The sequence below is a fragment of the Euleptes europaea genome, chromosome 4, assembly GCF_029931775.1.
Source record: "Euleptes europaea isolate rEulEur1 chromosome 4, rEulEur1.hap1, whole genome shotgun sequence".
Lineage (NCBI taxonomy): Eukaryota > Metazoa > Chordata > Lepidosauria > Squamata > Sphaerodactylidae > Euleptes > Euleptes europaea.
In genome coordinates this window covers 8,786,653-8,805,338 of record NC_079315.1, presented here as the reverse complement: position 1 = coordinate 8,805,338, position 18,686 = coordinate 8,786,653, and the positions used below count along the sequence as shown (strand labels likewise).

Genomic DNA, 18,686 nt, shown 5'->3' with positions numbered 1-18,686 from the left:
TCCTCAGGCTCCAACCCCAAAACATCCCACAAGTGGCAAAGATGAACCTGGCAACCCTAGCCTTGACTGAGAGTGCAATCCTATGCAGAGTTACTCCAGGCCAAATCCATTGATTTCAGTGAATTTAGACTGCCCTGACCTGGATGGTCCAGGCTAGTCTGATCTTATCAGAGCTCAGAAGCTAAGCAGGGCTGGCCTTGGTTAGTACTTGGATGGGAGACCACCAAAGAAGTCCAGGGGTGCTACGCAGAGCCAGGCAATGGCAAACCACCTCTGAATGTCTCTTGCCATGAAAATCCTATAGATTCACCGCAAGTCAGCTTTTACGGCACTTCCCACCACCAGAAGACTGGAGTAGCTGTGTACACTGAAGACTGTGACATCCTAGACTTTTAGAGTCCCGCTGCTCCAACCACCTTTTGTACTGCAGACCCCCCTTTCAGTCTGCGTATTTTACACAACCAATCTTGCCCCACAGTTAGGCGAGTTGCCGCCCTGCCTCTCCGGTTCCTGACGTCTGAAAAATCCTGAATGGCGGTTTGCACCGAGCAACCTTTTCTGCGACTCTAGCAGAGCCTTGCTAGCAACCAGAACTGCACACGTGCTCTTCCGTAAAGTCCATGAGAAAATGAGATGCGCCAGCAACAAACGGCTGTCTGTTTCTTTGTTTGACCATGACTGCAGGGCCTGAATCGACATTCTCTCTCTTACTGACACAAATCACGAGCGAGTTTCCCCCCCCCCCTGCGGTGAAATATATTAAGCTTACGGAGCTTTAACAATGGGCCACCAAACCACAAAACTCTCGCTGTGAATCAGACTACTTTGGGATGTCCTTTTAATTATAGGAGGTAAAAGTTTGGGATCCCTTGCTCCTTAGGCACTCGCGCCGAACGTCGCTAAATAAACTCCCCATTGCTATATTTAATATGCTGTACTGTGTACTCCCTGGTAGCCAATTTATTCCAGCCATTTAACAAGGATACTCAACCTGACACACTACGCAAAACAGTACCCGTTAAACAAAGCCAGAGGCAAGGGGGGTCTGGAAGCTGTTTGACATGCACAGCGGAGCTCGTGGTTGTAAAGCCAATTAAATGACCCAACAAGGGATGCTCTATAAATAAACCAGCTCTCGTAATACCAGGGGTGCGCAAGGGACCCTTCAATTTTCAAGCTGTTGTCAGGGATGCAAGCTGCCTGTTTGCGTCGCTCATCGTCACGTGTAGAGAAGTATGCATTCTTACATCTGCATTCCTGCACCCAAATGCCTGTACTCGCATGAAATCTCAGCACACATGTTCATGTTTATAGAGTTACCATCTGCACTGGGTCCAGCTGGAGTATCGGGTCAGGTTCAAGGTGCTGGTTTTGACCTTTAAAGCCTTACATGGTCTGGGACCCTCGTATCTTTGCCTCTCCTGGTATACCCCCCGAAGGACACTAAGATCGTCCAACGAGAATCTGGTGGTGGACCCTGGCCCTAAGAGTGTGCGGCTGTCCTCAACGAGAGCCAGGACTTTTTTGGCCCTGGTTCAACCCGGTGGAATGCTCTGCCGAGTAACATCAGGGCCCTGCGGGACCTCTAAGAGTTCTGCAGGGCCTGTAAGACAGAGCTTTCCCACCAGGCCAACTGAGGACAGCCGCAGATACCATCATTACTGGGCTACTCCCCTTCCAACAGGAATAAGTAATTCTGAGTGGAAGCTGCGCCACCTGCATGGTGTTCACAGTTTAGTATTCGTGTGCCACCTTTGTTACGGGGTTTGTTATGAAGCTGAGGATTTTATTGTTGTTTTTATTGTTTTAATGGACTGTATGTTTATGTTTTAATGATGTTACCCGCCCTGAGCTGGCTTGTTGGGGAGGGCGGGATATAAATGTGAAAAATAAATAAACAAATATGCACCCCAATATTTCTGGGGTTAGAAATATTGATCTTTATCTGGTGATAGCTCTGATGTTAATCGATTCATTACTCTCCTCTGCATAAGCGCTTCCAGCCCATTAGACACACCGATCATACCACCGTTGCTTCTTGGTCAAAAGCCATATTGAAGTAAAGGACATTTCTTTGACTTTTTTATTTTACTCTATTTTACTTTATAAGAGAAAGAGGGTGGATTAAGACTTAAAGCCTGCTTCATCGCCTACCGCTGATTCATTTAAGAATTTTTTTTTACCTTGCTTCTTGCTACATTTGAAGAGGCTTACTAGAACAACAAAAACTTCAATAAAATAAATACACAAAATAGTCACAAGCTCACACAACAGCCCCCAAGACAACAAATCAGGGAAGAACAGTGTAGTGTGGTTGTGGCTGAAAGCAACACCCCCACACGACCCCCCAGACTTAAAATTCAATTCATTTCAAATTAATAAATTAAACAACTGGAAGCACATTAGATTTATACTGAGGTTTTTTGCTGTTTCAGACTATCTTATGATTCCCCTGTCCAGTAATTCTTTAGCCCAGGGGTGGGGAATGTCAGGCCCAGGGGCCATTTAAGGCCCGCAAAATAATTTGGTCTGGCCCTTCGTGGGTCCTGGCAGATCTCTAGCTCAGAAGGATCTAAGACTGGCAATCCGCCCCCTCCTGCAGACAGGAGTAGCCTCTATTCAAGGCGGATGTGAGTTTGTTTTGCTGAGAAAAGGAACCTTTTTCCCCCTTGCAGAAGAGTTGTTAGCTATGGAGCTTCTAGGACTGCCCAAGAAACGCTGTTAACCCTTTCCCACCTGGGCTGTGGAGAAACGTATTCCCTCTGTAATAAAAGAGGGCTGGGGGCGGAATTGGCGACAATGGAGGGGTTAAAGGGGGCAGGGCCAGAATGCACGGTGGGGGGGGGGGAGTTCTTAGCCAGTGTGTCTTCATTTCACCCCTGCAGGCGGAGGTAGCAGGAGCCGGCTGTAGAATCCGGCCCCGACCATGCAGAGCAGGAGCAACTCCAGCGTGTGGCTGGACGGCTATGCCCGGTTGGCGCAACATACCATCCTGTGCCACCAGGTGGGCAAGTGCACCACCGGTTGAATGCCTGCCTGCTTTCCTGCGCGAGGGGGGGTCATCTGGGGCAGCTGCCTGCTTGGCTAATTTTTAAGTTGATAATTTTGTATGGCTCGCGAATGATGTTATAAATATCCAAATGGCCCTTGGCGGAAAAAAGGTTCCCTCACCCCTGCTTAAGCCCCTTGATCAAAAATTCCTGGCTACAGGTCTGACCATTTCCAGCAAGAGGTAGATTGATTGAATGGTTTCAGAGACTTGTGATGAGGAAGGACTGACATGATTTGGTGTCAGAACGATGTGATGCACAAAGATGGTCGTAGCAAAAAATCTGCACGAAAACGTCCGAATTACACTGAATTGCCGATAAATTGTCCACTTTAAAGCTCAGGCTTCAGGTTTACTGTCAGACGCAGTGTCAAGAAAGGAACTGCAGAAGGGATAAAAGAACTCAGGCATTGCACATGGTTATGCCAAAACATAAAAAAGAGCCCTGTTGGATGAGACCAGTTCTCCATCTAGTCCAGCATCCTGTTTTACACCTTTGTGCTGGTGGGCCAACAAACAGCGCACAGAGGCCACGGCTTTCCATGGATATTGGCTCCTAGCACAGGGTTTCAGAGATTGGCTGCCTCTGAATATGGAGGTTCCCTTCACTCATCACGGCTAGTAGCCACTGGTGGACCTCTCCTCCATGAATCCGTCCAATGCGCTTTTAAAGCTGTCTGTGCTCACAGCCGTCACTACATCCACTGGCAGCGAATAGGGTTGCCAACCTCCAGGCAGTAGCTGGAGATCTCCTGCTATTACAACTGATCTCCAGCCGACAGAGATCAGTTCACCAGGAGAAAATGGCCACTTTGGCCATTGGACTCTATGGCATTGAAGTCCCTCCACACCCCAAATCCCGTCCTCCTCAGGCTCCACCCCAAAAACCTGCCGCCGGTTGCAAAGAGGGACCTGGCACCCCTAGCAGTGAACCCCACAATTTCATGATTCATTGAGGGGCCTGAGCTTTCTCAGCCATGGCCCCTTCCTAGGGCTGCCAGCTCCAGGTTGGGAAATACCTGGAGGTTTTGGGGGCAGAGCCTAAGGAGGGCGGGATTTGGGGAGGAGAGGTACTTCAACACCAGAGAGTCCAATTGCCAGTGTGGCCGTTTTCTCCAGGGGAACTGATCTCTATTGGCTGGAGATCAGTTGTTGTTTATTTGTTACGTCCAACGGCCAGCATAAAATTACAAAGCAATACAGGGGTGTGTGTGTGTGTGTGTGTGTGTGTGTATACACACACACACACACACACCGATAACTGAAGTAATAGAAAATAGAATAAAATATCCTAAAATGGACAAGTTAAAATACATTTGTCAGCATATTAAAATACAAAAGAAAAAAGAAAAAATACATTATACCATGCTTCACCCATTAGCTCATCATCTGGTACATTGCAAAAAGTATAACCCTTTTTATTTTGAGCGTTCCTTTTAGCAAAGGCCTTCCAACAAAATTTAGCTACATCGTAAGATATACCGGGATTTTTATCCTCAAGCAGAAATTGCATGATTGAACTCTCATTGGTTATAGATTGATGTAAAAGGCCAAATTGTTGTAACCACAGGTTCGATTATAGTTCTTCTAAATTCCAGGTAAAATTCACAGTGTAATAAAATGTGTGCCAGGGATTCTTCCTCTCCCGCGGTACCTGGAGGTTGGCAACCCTACCTCTACCTGGTGGAACACTCTGCTGGGTGGAAACAACGGCCCTGTGGGATTTCTCCCAGTTCCACAGTGCCTGTAAGGCAGAGTTGTTCTACCAGGCTTACGTCTGAGGGCAACAACGGTTCATATTGCATCTCTATTTATAATCTGGGAACAGCTGGAGTTTTAAATTGTATTAAATTGTATTTTAAATTGTATTTTGTTGTATTTGCAAGATTGTATTGTGTTTCTAGTGTTTTAAAATTGTTATTATTGTATTTATTACATTTTATTAATTGTTGTCAGCTGCCCTGAGCCCCACTTTGCGGCGAGAGAGCAGGATATAAACTAAAACAAACAAACAAACAAACAAATAATACGTATTTCCTTTTTGTCTGCCCGTCAACATCCCTCGAGCTTTAGTACTATGGGAGTGGGAGAAAAAGCTCTCCCTGGCCACTTTCTCCACCCCCATACACATTTTATAGACCTCTATTATGTCTTCCCTCAGTTGTCTTTATTTATTTATTTGGGTAGTTTCTAGACTGAAAAGGCTTGGACTCTTCAGCCCTTCCTGGGAGGAAAAGTGATCCAACCCCCTAAGCCAAGCATGTCAAACGTAAGGCCCGTGGGCTAGATCCAGCCCCTTGAGAGCTCTTATCTCACTCTTGAGCCAGCCGAGGCAGCCACACACACCCCACTCTTGATCTGGGCTGGCGAGGCACGGCACTGCCCTACCAAGTGACATTTATGTCATATCCGGCCCTCGTAACAATTGAGTTCGACACCCCTGCCCTAAGCGTGGTGTAGTGTTTAAGAGCGGTGGTTTGGAGCGGTCGGACCCTGATCTGCAGAACCGGGTTTGATTCCCCATTCCGCCACATGAGTGGCGGACACTAATATGGTGAACTGGATTTGTTTCCCCACTCCTACACACGACTCCAACTGGGGGGGAGGCTTGGGCTAGTCACGGCTCTCTTAGCCCCACATACCTCACAGGGTGTCTGTTGTGGGGAGGGGAAGGGAAGGCGATTGTAAGCCGGTTTGATTCTTCCATAAGTGGTAGAGAACATCGGCATCTAAAAACCAACTAGTCTTCTTTTTCTAAGCATCTTGGTTGTCCTTTTGTACTTTTCCCAGCTCTTTTTGAGACACGGCAACCAAAACTGCACATGCTATTCCAAAGGCTGGTGCACCATAGAGCTATGTGTCCATCCTGTATCAAAGCCCACCCATTTTTGCCTGTGAAACTCTTTAAGGCGCCATATATTCTGATGGCACTGTAATAGTCACAACAATGCTGAATCCAACAAGGCAAGCAAACAATGGTACATGTGCAAATAGCGACATGTCTGACTGGCCGACTATGGCCTAGAGGACTCAACACTCCCTCGCATTTCCACATAGCCTGCAATTGATTGATGCTATTTGACTGTGGAAAGTTGATGAGATAAAGCTGCCTGGGCAAAGCGCTCAGTTCAGAGTCTTTCCCCCCCCTCTTCTACCTGAACAAAATGGAAAGTGTGTGTGTGTGTGTGGGGGGGGGGAAATGGGTGCAGTACCCCCTTCTGGATGCACACCTTAACGTGGTGAGGGGGTTTGGGTGTGTCAGGGAAGCTGAGGGGTCTAGACTCTATCAAGAGACTAAACTCCTAGCAGAGTCACTCAAGACGGAATGGTCACAGCTGAGACACCAGACGAAGATGTATCCACCCCGTTAAGGGATCAATGGCCACATCCGCAGAAGAGAACAGGCAGTTCCAATGGGGATGGGGGGCAGAGGAATCCCTGAAGGTTAGCTACTGGGCAGCAGCAGGAAGGTGACACTGGCGGAGGATCTTTCGTAGACAACGGCAGTGCCACTACGGCTAATCCTGGTTAGTACTGTGCAGAAGAAGGCACTGGTAAACCACTTCTGACCAACCTTTACCTTGAAAACCCTATGATGAGACAATCCAATACATTTTGGAGGACTTTCATTCATAGGGTCGCCATGAGTCGGAGGCGACTTGACGGCACTTAATACACACATGTAATAGGAGGATTCAAAATAGATCGCTTCCGATGAGATACTGAAGCCATTTAAGTGAGGCGGTCCTCAGTAATCCACTGGTGTGAAACACTGGTCTTTTATGCAAGCCTGTTTCACTCGTCGTCACCACGACTTCAGGTCTTTACTTGGATTATGTATGCCGTTTCCAACTGTCAGAGGTCACCTTGCTCTCCCCCTGCCTTCCCCTGTGTTTTGAGGGACCTGTTTTATCTCGAATTTCAAAATGTGAGCAAATGTAAATGTTTATCGATACGGCACCAGCCCGACAACAAAATGCAGGCAAAATGCGGGGAGATGCAGGGGGAGAGCGAGGCGGCCATGTATTCTGATGGCTGCATTTTAGTCACAACAACGCTGAACCCAACGAGGCAAGCAAACAATTGTACGTGCGTAAATAGTACGTCGGTACCTGGACGTAGGCTCTGCAAGACCGTTCTCTTTTCTGAAGCTGAATCCACCGAGGCAGCAGCATAAACACCAAAGAAGGGAGCAGGGGAGAAAAGAAAGTGTTAGTGACAGGAAAAACAAAGAGACACACACCAAATTCATTCCTAGCGCAATTTATTTATAAGAAAACTGAACTTGCACACTGAGTTAAGCAATAGCCTGTTGATATGAGAGCTAGCGTGGTGTGGTGGTTAAGAGCGATAGACTCTAATCTGGAGAACCGGGTTTGATTCCCAACTCCTCATCTGGAAAACCAGGTTTGATTCCCCACTCCTCCACATGAGCGATGGATGCTAATCTGGTGAACGGGGTTGGTTTCCCCACTCCCTACACATGACTTGGGTGACCTTGGGCTAGTCACAGTTCTCTCTGAACTCTCTCAGCCCCACCTACCTCACAAGGTGTCTGTTGTGGGGAAAAGAAGGGAAGGCAACTGTTAGCTGGTTTGAGTCTCCTTATGGTAGAGAAAATTGGGGTATAAAAACCAACTCTTCTTCTTCTTATGATTAAATACCAGCTCAGGCTTAAATTACTGTGGTCATAGCTGTCAGAGAGCACCAAACGAATAAGGACAAATTGTAAACAGCAGAGATTGTGTTCCTACAAACCTTCCCTTGGCACAATGGGCAATTTAAAAACTCTCTACAACCCGCCCTGAAATTATCCCTCACCGATTCTTTGGGAACTCTTAAAATACACAAGAGAAGGGTGCAGATGATCTAGCTCTCAGTTCCGCGCATGGAAACCACTGATCATGCAAAATGCATTATTTGGGAAGGAGCATATTTAGATGTCAACACAGTTCAGGAAGAAGCCAATCAGAGCGGATCCAGTTAGGGGATGCCCCTGGGGAGGGTCTGTGCATCAGGAGGGTCTCACTGGTAGGTCCGTCTGCTTGACATGCAGGAGGTCCCAGGTTAAATCTCCAGCTAAAAGGACCCAGGCAGTAGGCGATCTGAACGACCTCTACCTGAGACCCTGGAGAGCTCTTGCCAGTCTGAGGTGATTTATGCCTGAGGTGAGTTTTACCTGAGGTTCGTTGCTCACCGGACCCACACTTCCTTATTGGGAATCTCTGCACCAGCAGTCTCCGAGCTCAAATCAAGTCCCGCCCCTTTAAATGCTGCTTTGTAATTGGCTTACTTTGTAGTGCTTACTGTGAGAGAAAATCCCCCCAAACCCAACTGCTGTGTAAAAAAAGCATAGTTTTACATTTGAATGCATGCTGGATGTACCCCCCAATGTGTACCCCGTGGAAGGTAATGAAGAATGGATGGCTGATTTGCACATTTGGATTGTACATTTGAGTTGAACTTTCAGTTTTGGATATGTGCACAGAAGCAGGCAGTTTTCTCTGGGTTTGGGCAAAAAGCCACGGCTTTCTATAAAATTGTGAGGGGAAGAAAAAGGGTGAATAAATGACAGAGGCTGTGAGCGACATGTCTGACTGGCCGACTATGGCCTAGAGGACTCAACACTCTCTTGCTTTTCCACACAGCCCACAACTTATTGATTGGGGAGCGGCCATGGCTCAGTGGTAGAGCATCTGCTTGGCATGGTTCAATCCCTGGCATCTCCAGTTAAAGGGACTAGGCAGGTAGGTGATGTGAAAGACCCCTGCCTGAGACCCTGGAGAGCCGCTGCCAGTCTGAGTAGACAATACTGACTTTGATGGACCAAGGGTCTGATTCAGTATAAGGCAGCTTCATGTGTTCATTATGCTGTTTGACTGTGGACACTTGATGAGCTAAAGCTGCAGATCTGGGAATAGTTTGCTCAGTTCAGAGTCTATTTTTCTCTTCTGCATGCCAAAATGAACAAAATGGAAAATGTGGGGTGCAGTATGTAATAAAAAGGTAAAGGTCCCCTGTGCAAGCACCAGGTCATTCCTGACCCATGGGGTGATGTCACATCCCAACGTTTACTAGGCAGACTGTGTTTGAGGGGTGGTTTGCCAGTGCCTTCCCCAGTCATCTTCCCTTTACCCCCAGAAAGCTGGGTGCTCATTTCACTGACCTCGGAAGGCTGGAAGGCTGAGTCAACCTCGAGCTGGCTACCTGAAACCAACTTCCGTTGGGATCGAACTCAGGTTGTGAGCAGAGCTTGGACTGCAGTACTGCAGCTTACCTCTCTGCGCCACCGGGCTCCTGCAGTATGTAATAGGAGGACTCAAAACAGATCGCTTGTGATGAGATACTGAGCCATTTAAGTGAGGCGGTCCTCCGTAATCCACTGGTGTGAAATATTGGTCTTTTATGCTGGGTTTCCGTCATCAGGTAAAATTCTTCATGGTCTTTTATGCATGGCTGTTTCACTCGCCGTCACCCCTCCAACGGCTTTGGGTCTTTGTTTGGATTATGCATGCCGTTTCCGACCATCAGGGGTCGTCTCGCTCTCCCCCTGCGTTTCCCCACGTTTTGATGGGACCTGTTTTATCTCGAATTTCAAAACATGGGCAAAAAGCAGGGAAAAGCGAGGCGGCCTCTGACGGTCGGAAATGGCATGCATAATCCAAACAAAGACCCAAAGCCTTTGGAGGGGTGACGGCCAGTGAAACAGCCATGCATAAAAGACCATTAAGAATTTTACCCCATGTCAGAAACCTGGTAATTATTACAATCCACTTATACCCTTGAGTATTGGACTACTGTACCATTGCTTTGTGGATTACAGCTCGATCAGAACATGGGGGATGCAGTCAAATTTGTCAGTAAGGTCTTTCAAAGAATAGGGGCCTTCCTTTTTCATGTTTGGTCCATGTGGTACCAACTGCCCTTCTTCCATTCTTCCATCTCCATGTTATTATGTGGGGGGTACTGACTGCTTGCAGGTACTGCGAAATTATATATACTACAAAGAGCGCCATATATATACTACAAATATATACTTATATATTTACTACTGATTTTATCAGTTGATGATGTTTATGGGGTTGGGTTTTATTTATGATAGGAATTGTTTTAATGTGATTTTATGCAACTTTAATGTAACATAAGAACATAACACAAGAAAAGCCATGCTGGATCAGACCAAGGTCCATAAAGGCCAGCAGTCTGTTCACACAAGTGGCCAACCAACTGCAGCAGCACCATCCTGCCTGTTTTCCACAGCACACAATATATTCGGCATGCTCCTCTGATCCTGGAGAGAACAGGTCTGCATCATGACTAGCTTCCATTTTAACTAGTAGCCATGAATACCCCTTTCCTCCATGAATACGTCCACTCTCCTCTTCAAGCCTTCTAAGTTGGCAGCCATCACCACATCCTGGGGCAGGGAGTTCGACAGTGTAACTATGCGTTGTGTGAAGAAATACTTCCTTTTATCAGTTTTGAATCTGTCACCCTCCAGCTTCAGCAGATGACCCCACATTCTAGTATTATGAGAGGGGGAGAAAAGCTTCTCCCTGTCCACTCTCTCCAAACCATGCATAATTTTATAGACCTCTATCATGTCTCCCCTCAGCCGCCTTCTTTCCAAGCTAAACAGCCCGAAGCGTCTTAACCTCCCCTCGTAGGGCAGTTGCTCTAGTCCCCTGATCATTTTGGTTGCTCTTTTCTGCACCTTCTCAAGCTCCGTAATACCTTTTCTATGTATTGTATGATTTTGTTGTGAACCACCTTTGAGCCGGACTTTGTCGTGGAGGGCGGGATGTAAGCACGAATAATAAATAAATAAATAATGGACGGGGCTGCCTTGTTTTAGGAAAGGCCTCGTGGCAAAGGGGGAGTTGTGTCACTCTCCACTCAACAGACCAGCAAGTGCGTTGGTAGAATCGCCTTATTTGAAGAGATTCTGGTTATTGTTTTTTTAGTTTTGAGCGCTAACAACTGTGAATGTCTGCTGGGCACCAGGGACATGGTGAGTGCGCTGGCACAAACGATCTTAGACTTGGCGCCGGTGCCTTCCACAACGGTCATTCGGGGAGACGTCAACGTGTGTGTGGAGCTCATCATGTGCGGCTCAGGTCAAGACATGTTTGCGAAGCCCTGTGAAAAGAAAAATTGCTCGCCCCGAGCCTGACGTGGAGGTTCTAGCTGTGAACAATATCTGTGCTGGAGGCGTTGATTGCATCCTCTTGTCGCTCGGCCTTGGATTGTTTTCACTTGGTTCCCTCCTCAGTCGTAGACCGCGTGCTCGGGCAAGGGGCTTTTAACCACATGCTCATTGAACGGTTGCCTTTCCTGGCTAATAAAACTCGTAAGGAGAGATTGCTTTCCAGATACCAACTCCGTTCTCAATTATTATTAAGTATAATTTCGGGGATCTATAAAATATCAGATGATGATGGGGAAGAAGCCGCTGTCTCTTTCAAAGGCTGTTATCCGTCCACTCCCGAAGGGGATCTTTGAGTGCTGATGACCCAGTAAATTATTGCCCAGTATCTGATCTCCGGTTTCCGAGCAACGTAATTGAGCATATAGTTGCTTAGCAACTCCAGCCATACCTGGGCGATAGAAGCGCTCTTGATCTTGTTCAGCCCGGCTTTGAGAAGAAGACCTTTCTAGTGGCTTTGGTGGAAGACCTTCCACTGGGGATCAACATCAGAGGTAGTGATTGACAGTGCCCTTTGATGCGATCAAGTATTCGGTGCCGTTGGAACACGGCTACACAATTTGGTGGCTTTGCTGGGACTTGACAGGCCATGGTTTCAATTAGGGCCCGTTAAAGGAGCCTGATGTGTGGCTGATGGCATAATGTGGTGGGAGAATGATGAGATTCAGAAGCGGCGTGCTCCACTGAGTAGAAGATCGCATTTAAAAAATTTATACTCCTCCATATGACAAACTCCTGGCAAGCATAAAACCTCCATAGCAGGCGAAAGGGCAGGACTAGAACCAGTGCCCAAATTTGTAACTTGGTTTGGACGATGAAACTGCATAGATCGTATATGCCCGGACGTAATGTTTCAACATTTTTCGCCCAAGTCTTGGATGCGACGCTAGCTCCGACAGAGTTCAAGACTCCACTCCAATGGATTAATATGGGAGACCCAGTGTGGTGCAGTGGTTAAGAGCAGTGGACTCTAATCTGGAGAACCAGGTTGGTTTCCCCGCTCCTCCACATGAGTGGCAGACTCTAATCTGGTGAATTGGGTTTGATTCCCCACTCCTCCACACAAGCGGTGGACTCTCATCTGGTGAACCGGGTTGGTTTCCCCACTCCTCCACATGAAGCCTGCTGGGTGACCTTAGGCCAGTCACAGTTCTCTCTGAACTCTCTCAGCCCCACCTACCTCACAGGGTGTCTGTTGTGGGGAGAGGAGGAGAAGGTGTTTGTAAGCTGGTTTAAGACTCCTTTTGGTAGAGAAAATCGGGGTATAAAAACCAACTCCTCCTCCTCCTCCCCCACAAAGAGGTTCTGGATTTGGGGGTGGGGTGGAGAAGCTATGTAAATTTCATTTTTTATCCTTTAGCGCTTTTCAACCCTGCTTGTAATTATGGAGCCGGTTCAGATTCCCGCTGAGGGCAGTTTGCTCATCTCTCTCCTTATATGCTACATGAAATACAAACAGCTATTAAGGAACTAAAATTGAACAAATCACCAGGCCCCTGAAGGGTTCTCAAAGGAGTTTTGTTTTGTTGAAGGATGAAATTGCCCCTTCTTCAAGCAAGTACAACAGTCAAAAGATGCTCCATTGTATTAGAACAGCACTGCTGAGGCGGCAATCCGTCTATCTACCCACCACACTTTTATCCGATTCCTCTTCCAATGGGCCCAGGGGCAGTGCAGATGGTTCCCCCTTCTCTGTTCTCTCCTCACAACAACACTTGGGAGGGAAGTGAGGCTGAGGGCATATGACCGGTCCCAGGTCACCCGGTGAGCTTCCATGGCCCAGTAGGGGATCTGAACTCCCTTGCCCAAGTGTTGCTCCAGCATAAGGGTTTCCAAGGACTCCACCATTAATGAGGCAGGTATCTGTATGGCCCAATTCCGCATCCGTTTCAACAAGATTTTGAATGGTTTACCCCCTTATGACTTCCCGGGGGAATATACCTTTGTTTCTAGGAGGGATAATAGCGTGATAGATTATTTTTTGGTTTCCACTAAGCTAATTGAACTAGTCGAAGCATTTGTTGTAGGAGTGTGATCTGACAGTGATCACTTTCCTTTGTCCCTGCTTCTTAGATGCCCGCTCCCCTCGGGGTCACCCAGGTAGCCCTTGAAATCAGGATTTAATACAAGCAGGTTGCCAAGCGTGTAATGGTCCTCAAGTGTAAAGGAAAAAAATGATCACTGCCTAAAAGCTAAGTCCCTATTAACACCTAGATATCAGATAAGAAAAAGCAACAGAAATAATAAACCAGTATGAAACCAACAGAAATAATAAACCAGTATGATGGCCCAGGCTAGCCTGATCTCATCAGGTCTCAGAAGCTAAGCAGAGTCAGCCCTGGTTAGTATTTGGATGGGGGACCACCAAGGAATACCAGGGTTGCTATGCAGAGGAAGGGACTGGACAAACCCACCTTTGTTAGTTTCTTGCCATGAAAACCCCCAAAAGGGGTTGCCATAAGTTGGCTGCGACTTGATGGCACTTTACTCACGCATGAAAACATACTGACTAATATTTCCGAGGTCATTAGAACACCATCAGAAATACAAAACAACTCACGGAAAAAAGCTATGAGTGGCTGGTTCGACAGCGAATGTCGCAAAATGAAAAACGACCCTGGAAGGGAAGTGAGGCTGAGAGCATATGACTGGTCTCAGGCGCCCAGCGAGCTTCCATGGCCCAGTAGGGGATCTGAAATGGCTCTCCTAGATCCTGTTCCATCGCTTTGATCGCAATACCACCCTGTGTAGAAGCAGAAGACGGAGCCAACTAGCATTCTTCTGCTTTCCCAGGCGGTTCTCCCCTTACCTTATTCAGGCTTCGCGCGGCGCTATCTTTCCCGCCAGGAGTCAGGTTTCGGAGCTGTACATCCAGAAGCCCCACCAACTGGTCCATGGCCCGGACTGAATAGGTGATGTCTCCAGCATTCAGGTGGCTTTTGGTTTGCTCGGCAAGTTCTCTCGCGACGTTGGCGGCTGTCTCTCCTGACTTCAGCTGTGGTTTGGAGAACAGGAGAAAATGACCCGTTATTCTGCCTTCTCAAGTCAAAGGACCCTGTTCTCACGTGTTTGGGAAGAGGCCGCCCCGGCTGTTCCCTTTCACCAATAAGGAACAGCATTACTTTAGTATTGTAAATCAGGCATCAGCTGCAAATGCAAACATCCTTCATCCCTTCCCTACATTTTTCATGTTATGAAACTGTACATTATTTCGGATCGTTTCTGAAAATCGTTAATAACCCCTGGCTACCCAAAGACAACCTCAACTTCCTCTGTGACGCACATCCCAGCAATTCGCTTTTCTTGCGATTACCATGAATCGCTCTAACCCCTGCAGCAAATCTTCTCTTGTCTCATTAGGAACCTGCCCTGGCCAAAAAGCGCCCTGTTCCGTTCTGTCATTTTTGAAGGCTGACACCATCTATTTTGTTCTCACTTTGGAAGATGCCTGTTTGGTTCTCCTTCTTTTTTCCAAGATAGCACAGCGGCAAGGCTGAAGGCAGACAAGAAACGGGAACAGGCTGGGGACCCACGGTGACTCACAGTAGGGGGAAACCGGAGATCACACATGCCCCAGATTCCCCCTTCAAGTGTGCTATGAGCTCTCTGGGGCTTGAGAAGACTGGTTCTCTCCCCACCCTTTCCCTTCATATGCAGTCCTCATCAAGAGAAAGTATTTCCCCCCTTTTGCTTAATTTACAAAGTCATTTCTTTTTTTGGCATACCAGGGGAATCCCACCCCAAGTACATAGAGGCCTCTCCCTTCTCTGTGGGTGGCCCAATTTTGTTGCCGTTGTAATTAGCACAGGGGCCTAAGGGGACAGGTTCAAGATACTTTGTCACCCCCCAAGGCTGCCTTGGCTGGCTTGTGGGACAGATAAGAGCTCTCAAGGGGCTGAATCCAGCCCCCAGGGCCTTATGTTTGACGCCCCTGCTCTAGCACTTACCCCAAAACTCTGTAGTTTCTATAGAGATTTTGGATAGAGTGCTAGAGCATCCCTCTAGGGTGATGCCAGGGCTTCTGCGTCAAGCCGGAAGTGACGTCATCGCGCAGGGCACAGATCGCTGCCCCCCTTCTGCTGGCCTGCTTCTGCCCACCGACCAGCAAAGTCCCTGGAGGGCAGAAGCAGGCAGGACAGAAACACGAATTGGCACATTAGGAAAAACAGAGAAATAGATGTGTCTTTCCAAAATCGCCCCAAATATACTGCACCTGGGAACTCAGCAGTGCAAACTGTAATCCCACAGACACTCGCCTGGGAGTAAGACCCGCTCAACGAGTGAGGCCTGCTTCTGAAGAAGGACACCAAGGATGAGAATGCACCAGGCGGAGTGTTTTTGATTCCGCACAGTAAGAAAGTACAAAAGCTGGAACACAAACGAAAGCCAAAGGAGTCTTTTCTCCTCACGTAGCAGCTCAGCACCAGCCCTCCCTCTGTTCCTCCTCTGTGCCCCCCAGCCCACCAGTCTCCAGCTGAAGGACCTGAGGCACCTGCGCGGGGGCAACATGAGAGGGTGCTTCTCTTCAGTGCGTCTGACATAGCTTCCCTGCTGCCTCTTACAATGGAGTGTGTGTGTGGAGCACAGCTGGCACCGGCTGATTTAAGAGGCATGCCCGGCTTTCTGAAGGAACCAGTGCCACCGGATGGGAAGGAAGGTTAATTGTCTGGGATTCTTCTACGAAGACGGTTTCAGAGGGTACCCATGTTGGACTGCTGCAGAACAGATAGATTCGAGTCCTGGAGCACCTTGGAGACCAGCGTGACTTGCGGAGTATGAGCTTTCGAGAATCAAAGGTATCCGACGAAGGGAGCTTTGACTCTCAAATGCTTATACCCCGGAAATCTTTTTGGTCATTAAGGTGCTTTGTGGGCTTCCTATATGCGCCTGGTTGGCCAATGTGTGATCAGACCGCTGGACTTGATGGACCTTGGTCTGATCCAGCATGGCCTTTCTTATGTGCCCCTGGACTCAAATCTGGGATTCTTCTCGCTGAGGTGAGGGCTGCGTCCCCTGAGGCCCTTTCTCCTAATGAACACGACGCATGACACACATCTCGTCAGATCTCAGAAGCTAAGTAGGGTTGGCCTTGGTTAGTATTTGGATGTGAGACCACTATGAAAGTGCAGGGTTGCTACACAGAGGTAGGCAACGGCAAATCACCTCTGAACATCTCTGGCCTTGGAAACCCTATGGCAGGGGTATCAAACTCATTTGTTAAGAGGGCCGGATAGGACATAAATGTCACTTGATTGGGCTGGGCTATGCCTTGTCCACCCAGTTTGGGAACGGTGCGAGGTGGCTGCCAGATAAGAGCTCTCAAGGGGCCGGATCTGGCCCATGGGCCATATGTTTGACACCCCTGACCTACGGGGTAGCCATACATCAGCTGTGACTTGAGTTTTGACAAGAAAGGCAGCTGAAAACCACATCCTTTTTTACTAGCATCTTCTAGAGATGAGTGGGGAAAGTAATACAGCAGTTCACTCTCACTTGTATCTCACTGAGGCAGCCAATGGCATCTGCCTTACCCTTACAGAGCTATCTACTCTCTGCTCCTAAGCTTTGCCTCTGCTCTAAGGCCCAAGGACTGCAACAGCCTGCTACAATTTGCCAATCCAGTGGCCAGCATTCCATCACTCCACTGTGTGTGTGTGTTGAGTGCCGTCAAGTCGCTTCCGACTCATGGTGACCTGATGAATCAATGTCCTCCCAATCGTCCTATCCTTAACAGCCTTGCTCAGGTCTTGCAAATCGAGGGCCGTGGCTTCCTTCCATCTCTTGTTGGGTCTTCTTCTTTTCCTGCTGCCTTCAACTTTTCCTAGCATGATTGTCTTTTCCAGTGACTCTTGTCTTCTCATAACGTGACCAAAGTACGACAGCCTCAGTTTAGTCATTTTTGCTTCTAGGGTCAGTTCAGGCTTGATTTGATCTATAACCCACTGTTTTTTTTTGTTTGTTTTTTTGTTTGGCGGTTCGTGGTATCCGTAACCCTCTCCTCCAACACCACATTTCAAAGTAATCTACTTTCTTCCTATCAGCTTCCTTCATTGTCCAGCTTTCACATCCATACATAGTAACAGGGAATACAATGGCATGAATTGACTCCACTGAGCATCACTGAAAGTATTCCTCTGGACTAAGAAAGGCTTCAGACTCGGCTGAGCAGAGTTGTAGAATAAAAACCGCAGTCTGGGTTCAGTTTTGAGTTCAAACTCGTGTTTGTAAGCACTTGTCCTGGAAACATGAGGCAGAGTGATCGGGGGACGCAAAAATACAGACATAAGGAAAGAGTGCGGAGAGGTGAAATGGTACCTTCTGCGTGATGTGGTTGACCCAAAGCGAGGAGCAGTTGCTGAGGTCTGGTCCTTGAGGGTCCCATATCCCGCCAGGAGCAAGACACAGAAACGTTGACACACCTGTAACAACGAAGACAACTTTATGAGAGATGAGCCATAGCTGCCTTCTGAAGCAAGTACCCATGAGAGACCCTTTCGTGAAACCAAGGGGATCCGCGATGCCTCTCTGATGAATTTGCCAAACCTGCTTGGTTTTGTGATAAAAGCCTTCCCCCTCAGTTACAAGCTGTTCTTAGGGTAGCAAGTATAAAGGCTTTGGGTCACTGCTGTGAGGTAACTTTTCTATTGAACCTGAAGAGTTGCAGAGATCACGAAAGCAGGAGATGTAATAAAACAAGAAAGGTATTTATTTATGTACCAGTTACGTGGTGAATTCTCTTCAAAGCTCATAGTTACCAGGTCTGCTCGTCCCCACCGACAGGCCTCACAATTCTGTCTTCTCCTAGAGAGGTAGAGTTAAACCAATCTGCCACACTACCAGACAGGCAGGCACAAGAAATGGTCTGCACCCTTGCTGAGACAACCCCCCCTTGTTTCTGTCGCCCTTCTCCCTTAGGCAGCCCTCAACGTCCCTCTGGAAGGAGACTGTATACTGGAGCAGAATTCCCATAGCCTCAAGTGTCAAAAGAGCTGAGTGGCTGTGTTACCGCTCAGGGGCAGGTCAGCCTCTTGTCTGTCACATTACCCCTCTGAGGGATGCTTCGCACGGTGCTTTTTCCAAGGTTAAGATTGATCTCTGGGCTGGAAAAATCACAAACTGCCCCCAAAAGAGTGAACACCATTTTGCCCAGGTTCATAAGGCACATACCTGGTCCAGAAAAGATGGCCCTGAGAGGTTCATGGGTTTTTTGTCAAGCAAGAAATCTCTCTCTGTCTCTCTCTCTGGCCATTTATGCAGCGCTGTTTCTCCGCGGTCCCCCCTGTTGACTACTCCGGTGCTTCGTTTTGATTATGCATGCCTTTCCCGACTGTCCCGATCCCCGCACGTTTTGCCCATGTTTTCCGGATTCTGGCTAAAACAGCATCCCGAAAACATGGGCGAAATGCGTGGAAACGCGCGGGGAGAGCGAGC

General features: G+C 47.9%; 1 protein-coding gene across 9 annotated transcripts in view; it reads right to left on the bottom strand.

The window, feature by feature from the left end:
• ADGRL3 (adhesion G protein-coupled receptor L3) overlaps positions 1-18,686 on the bottom strand; it is a 496,674-nt gene that overhangs the window by 194,015 nt on the left and 283,973 nt on the right. For all 9 annotated transcript variants that reach the window (XM_056849204.1, XM_056849205.1, XM_056849196.1 and 6 more), the window contains exons 7-9: positions 17,571-17,674; positions 14,065-14,250; positions 7,162-7,200 (exon numbers count right to left, since the gene is read on the bottom strand). In XM_056849204.1, the coding sequence (XP_056705182.1) occupies positions 7,162-7,200; positions 14,065-14,250; positions 17,571-17,674 (329 nt within the window). The remainder of the gene's footprint in view (positions 1-7,161; positions 7,201-14,064; positions 14,251-17,570; positions 17,675-18,686) is intronic.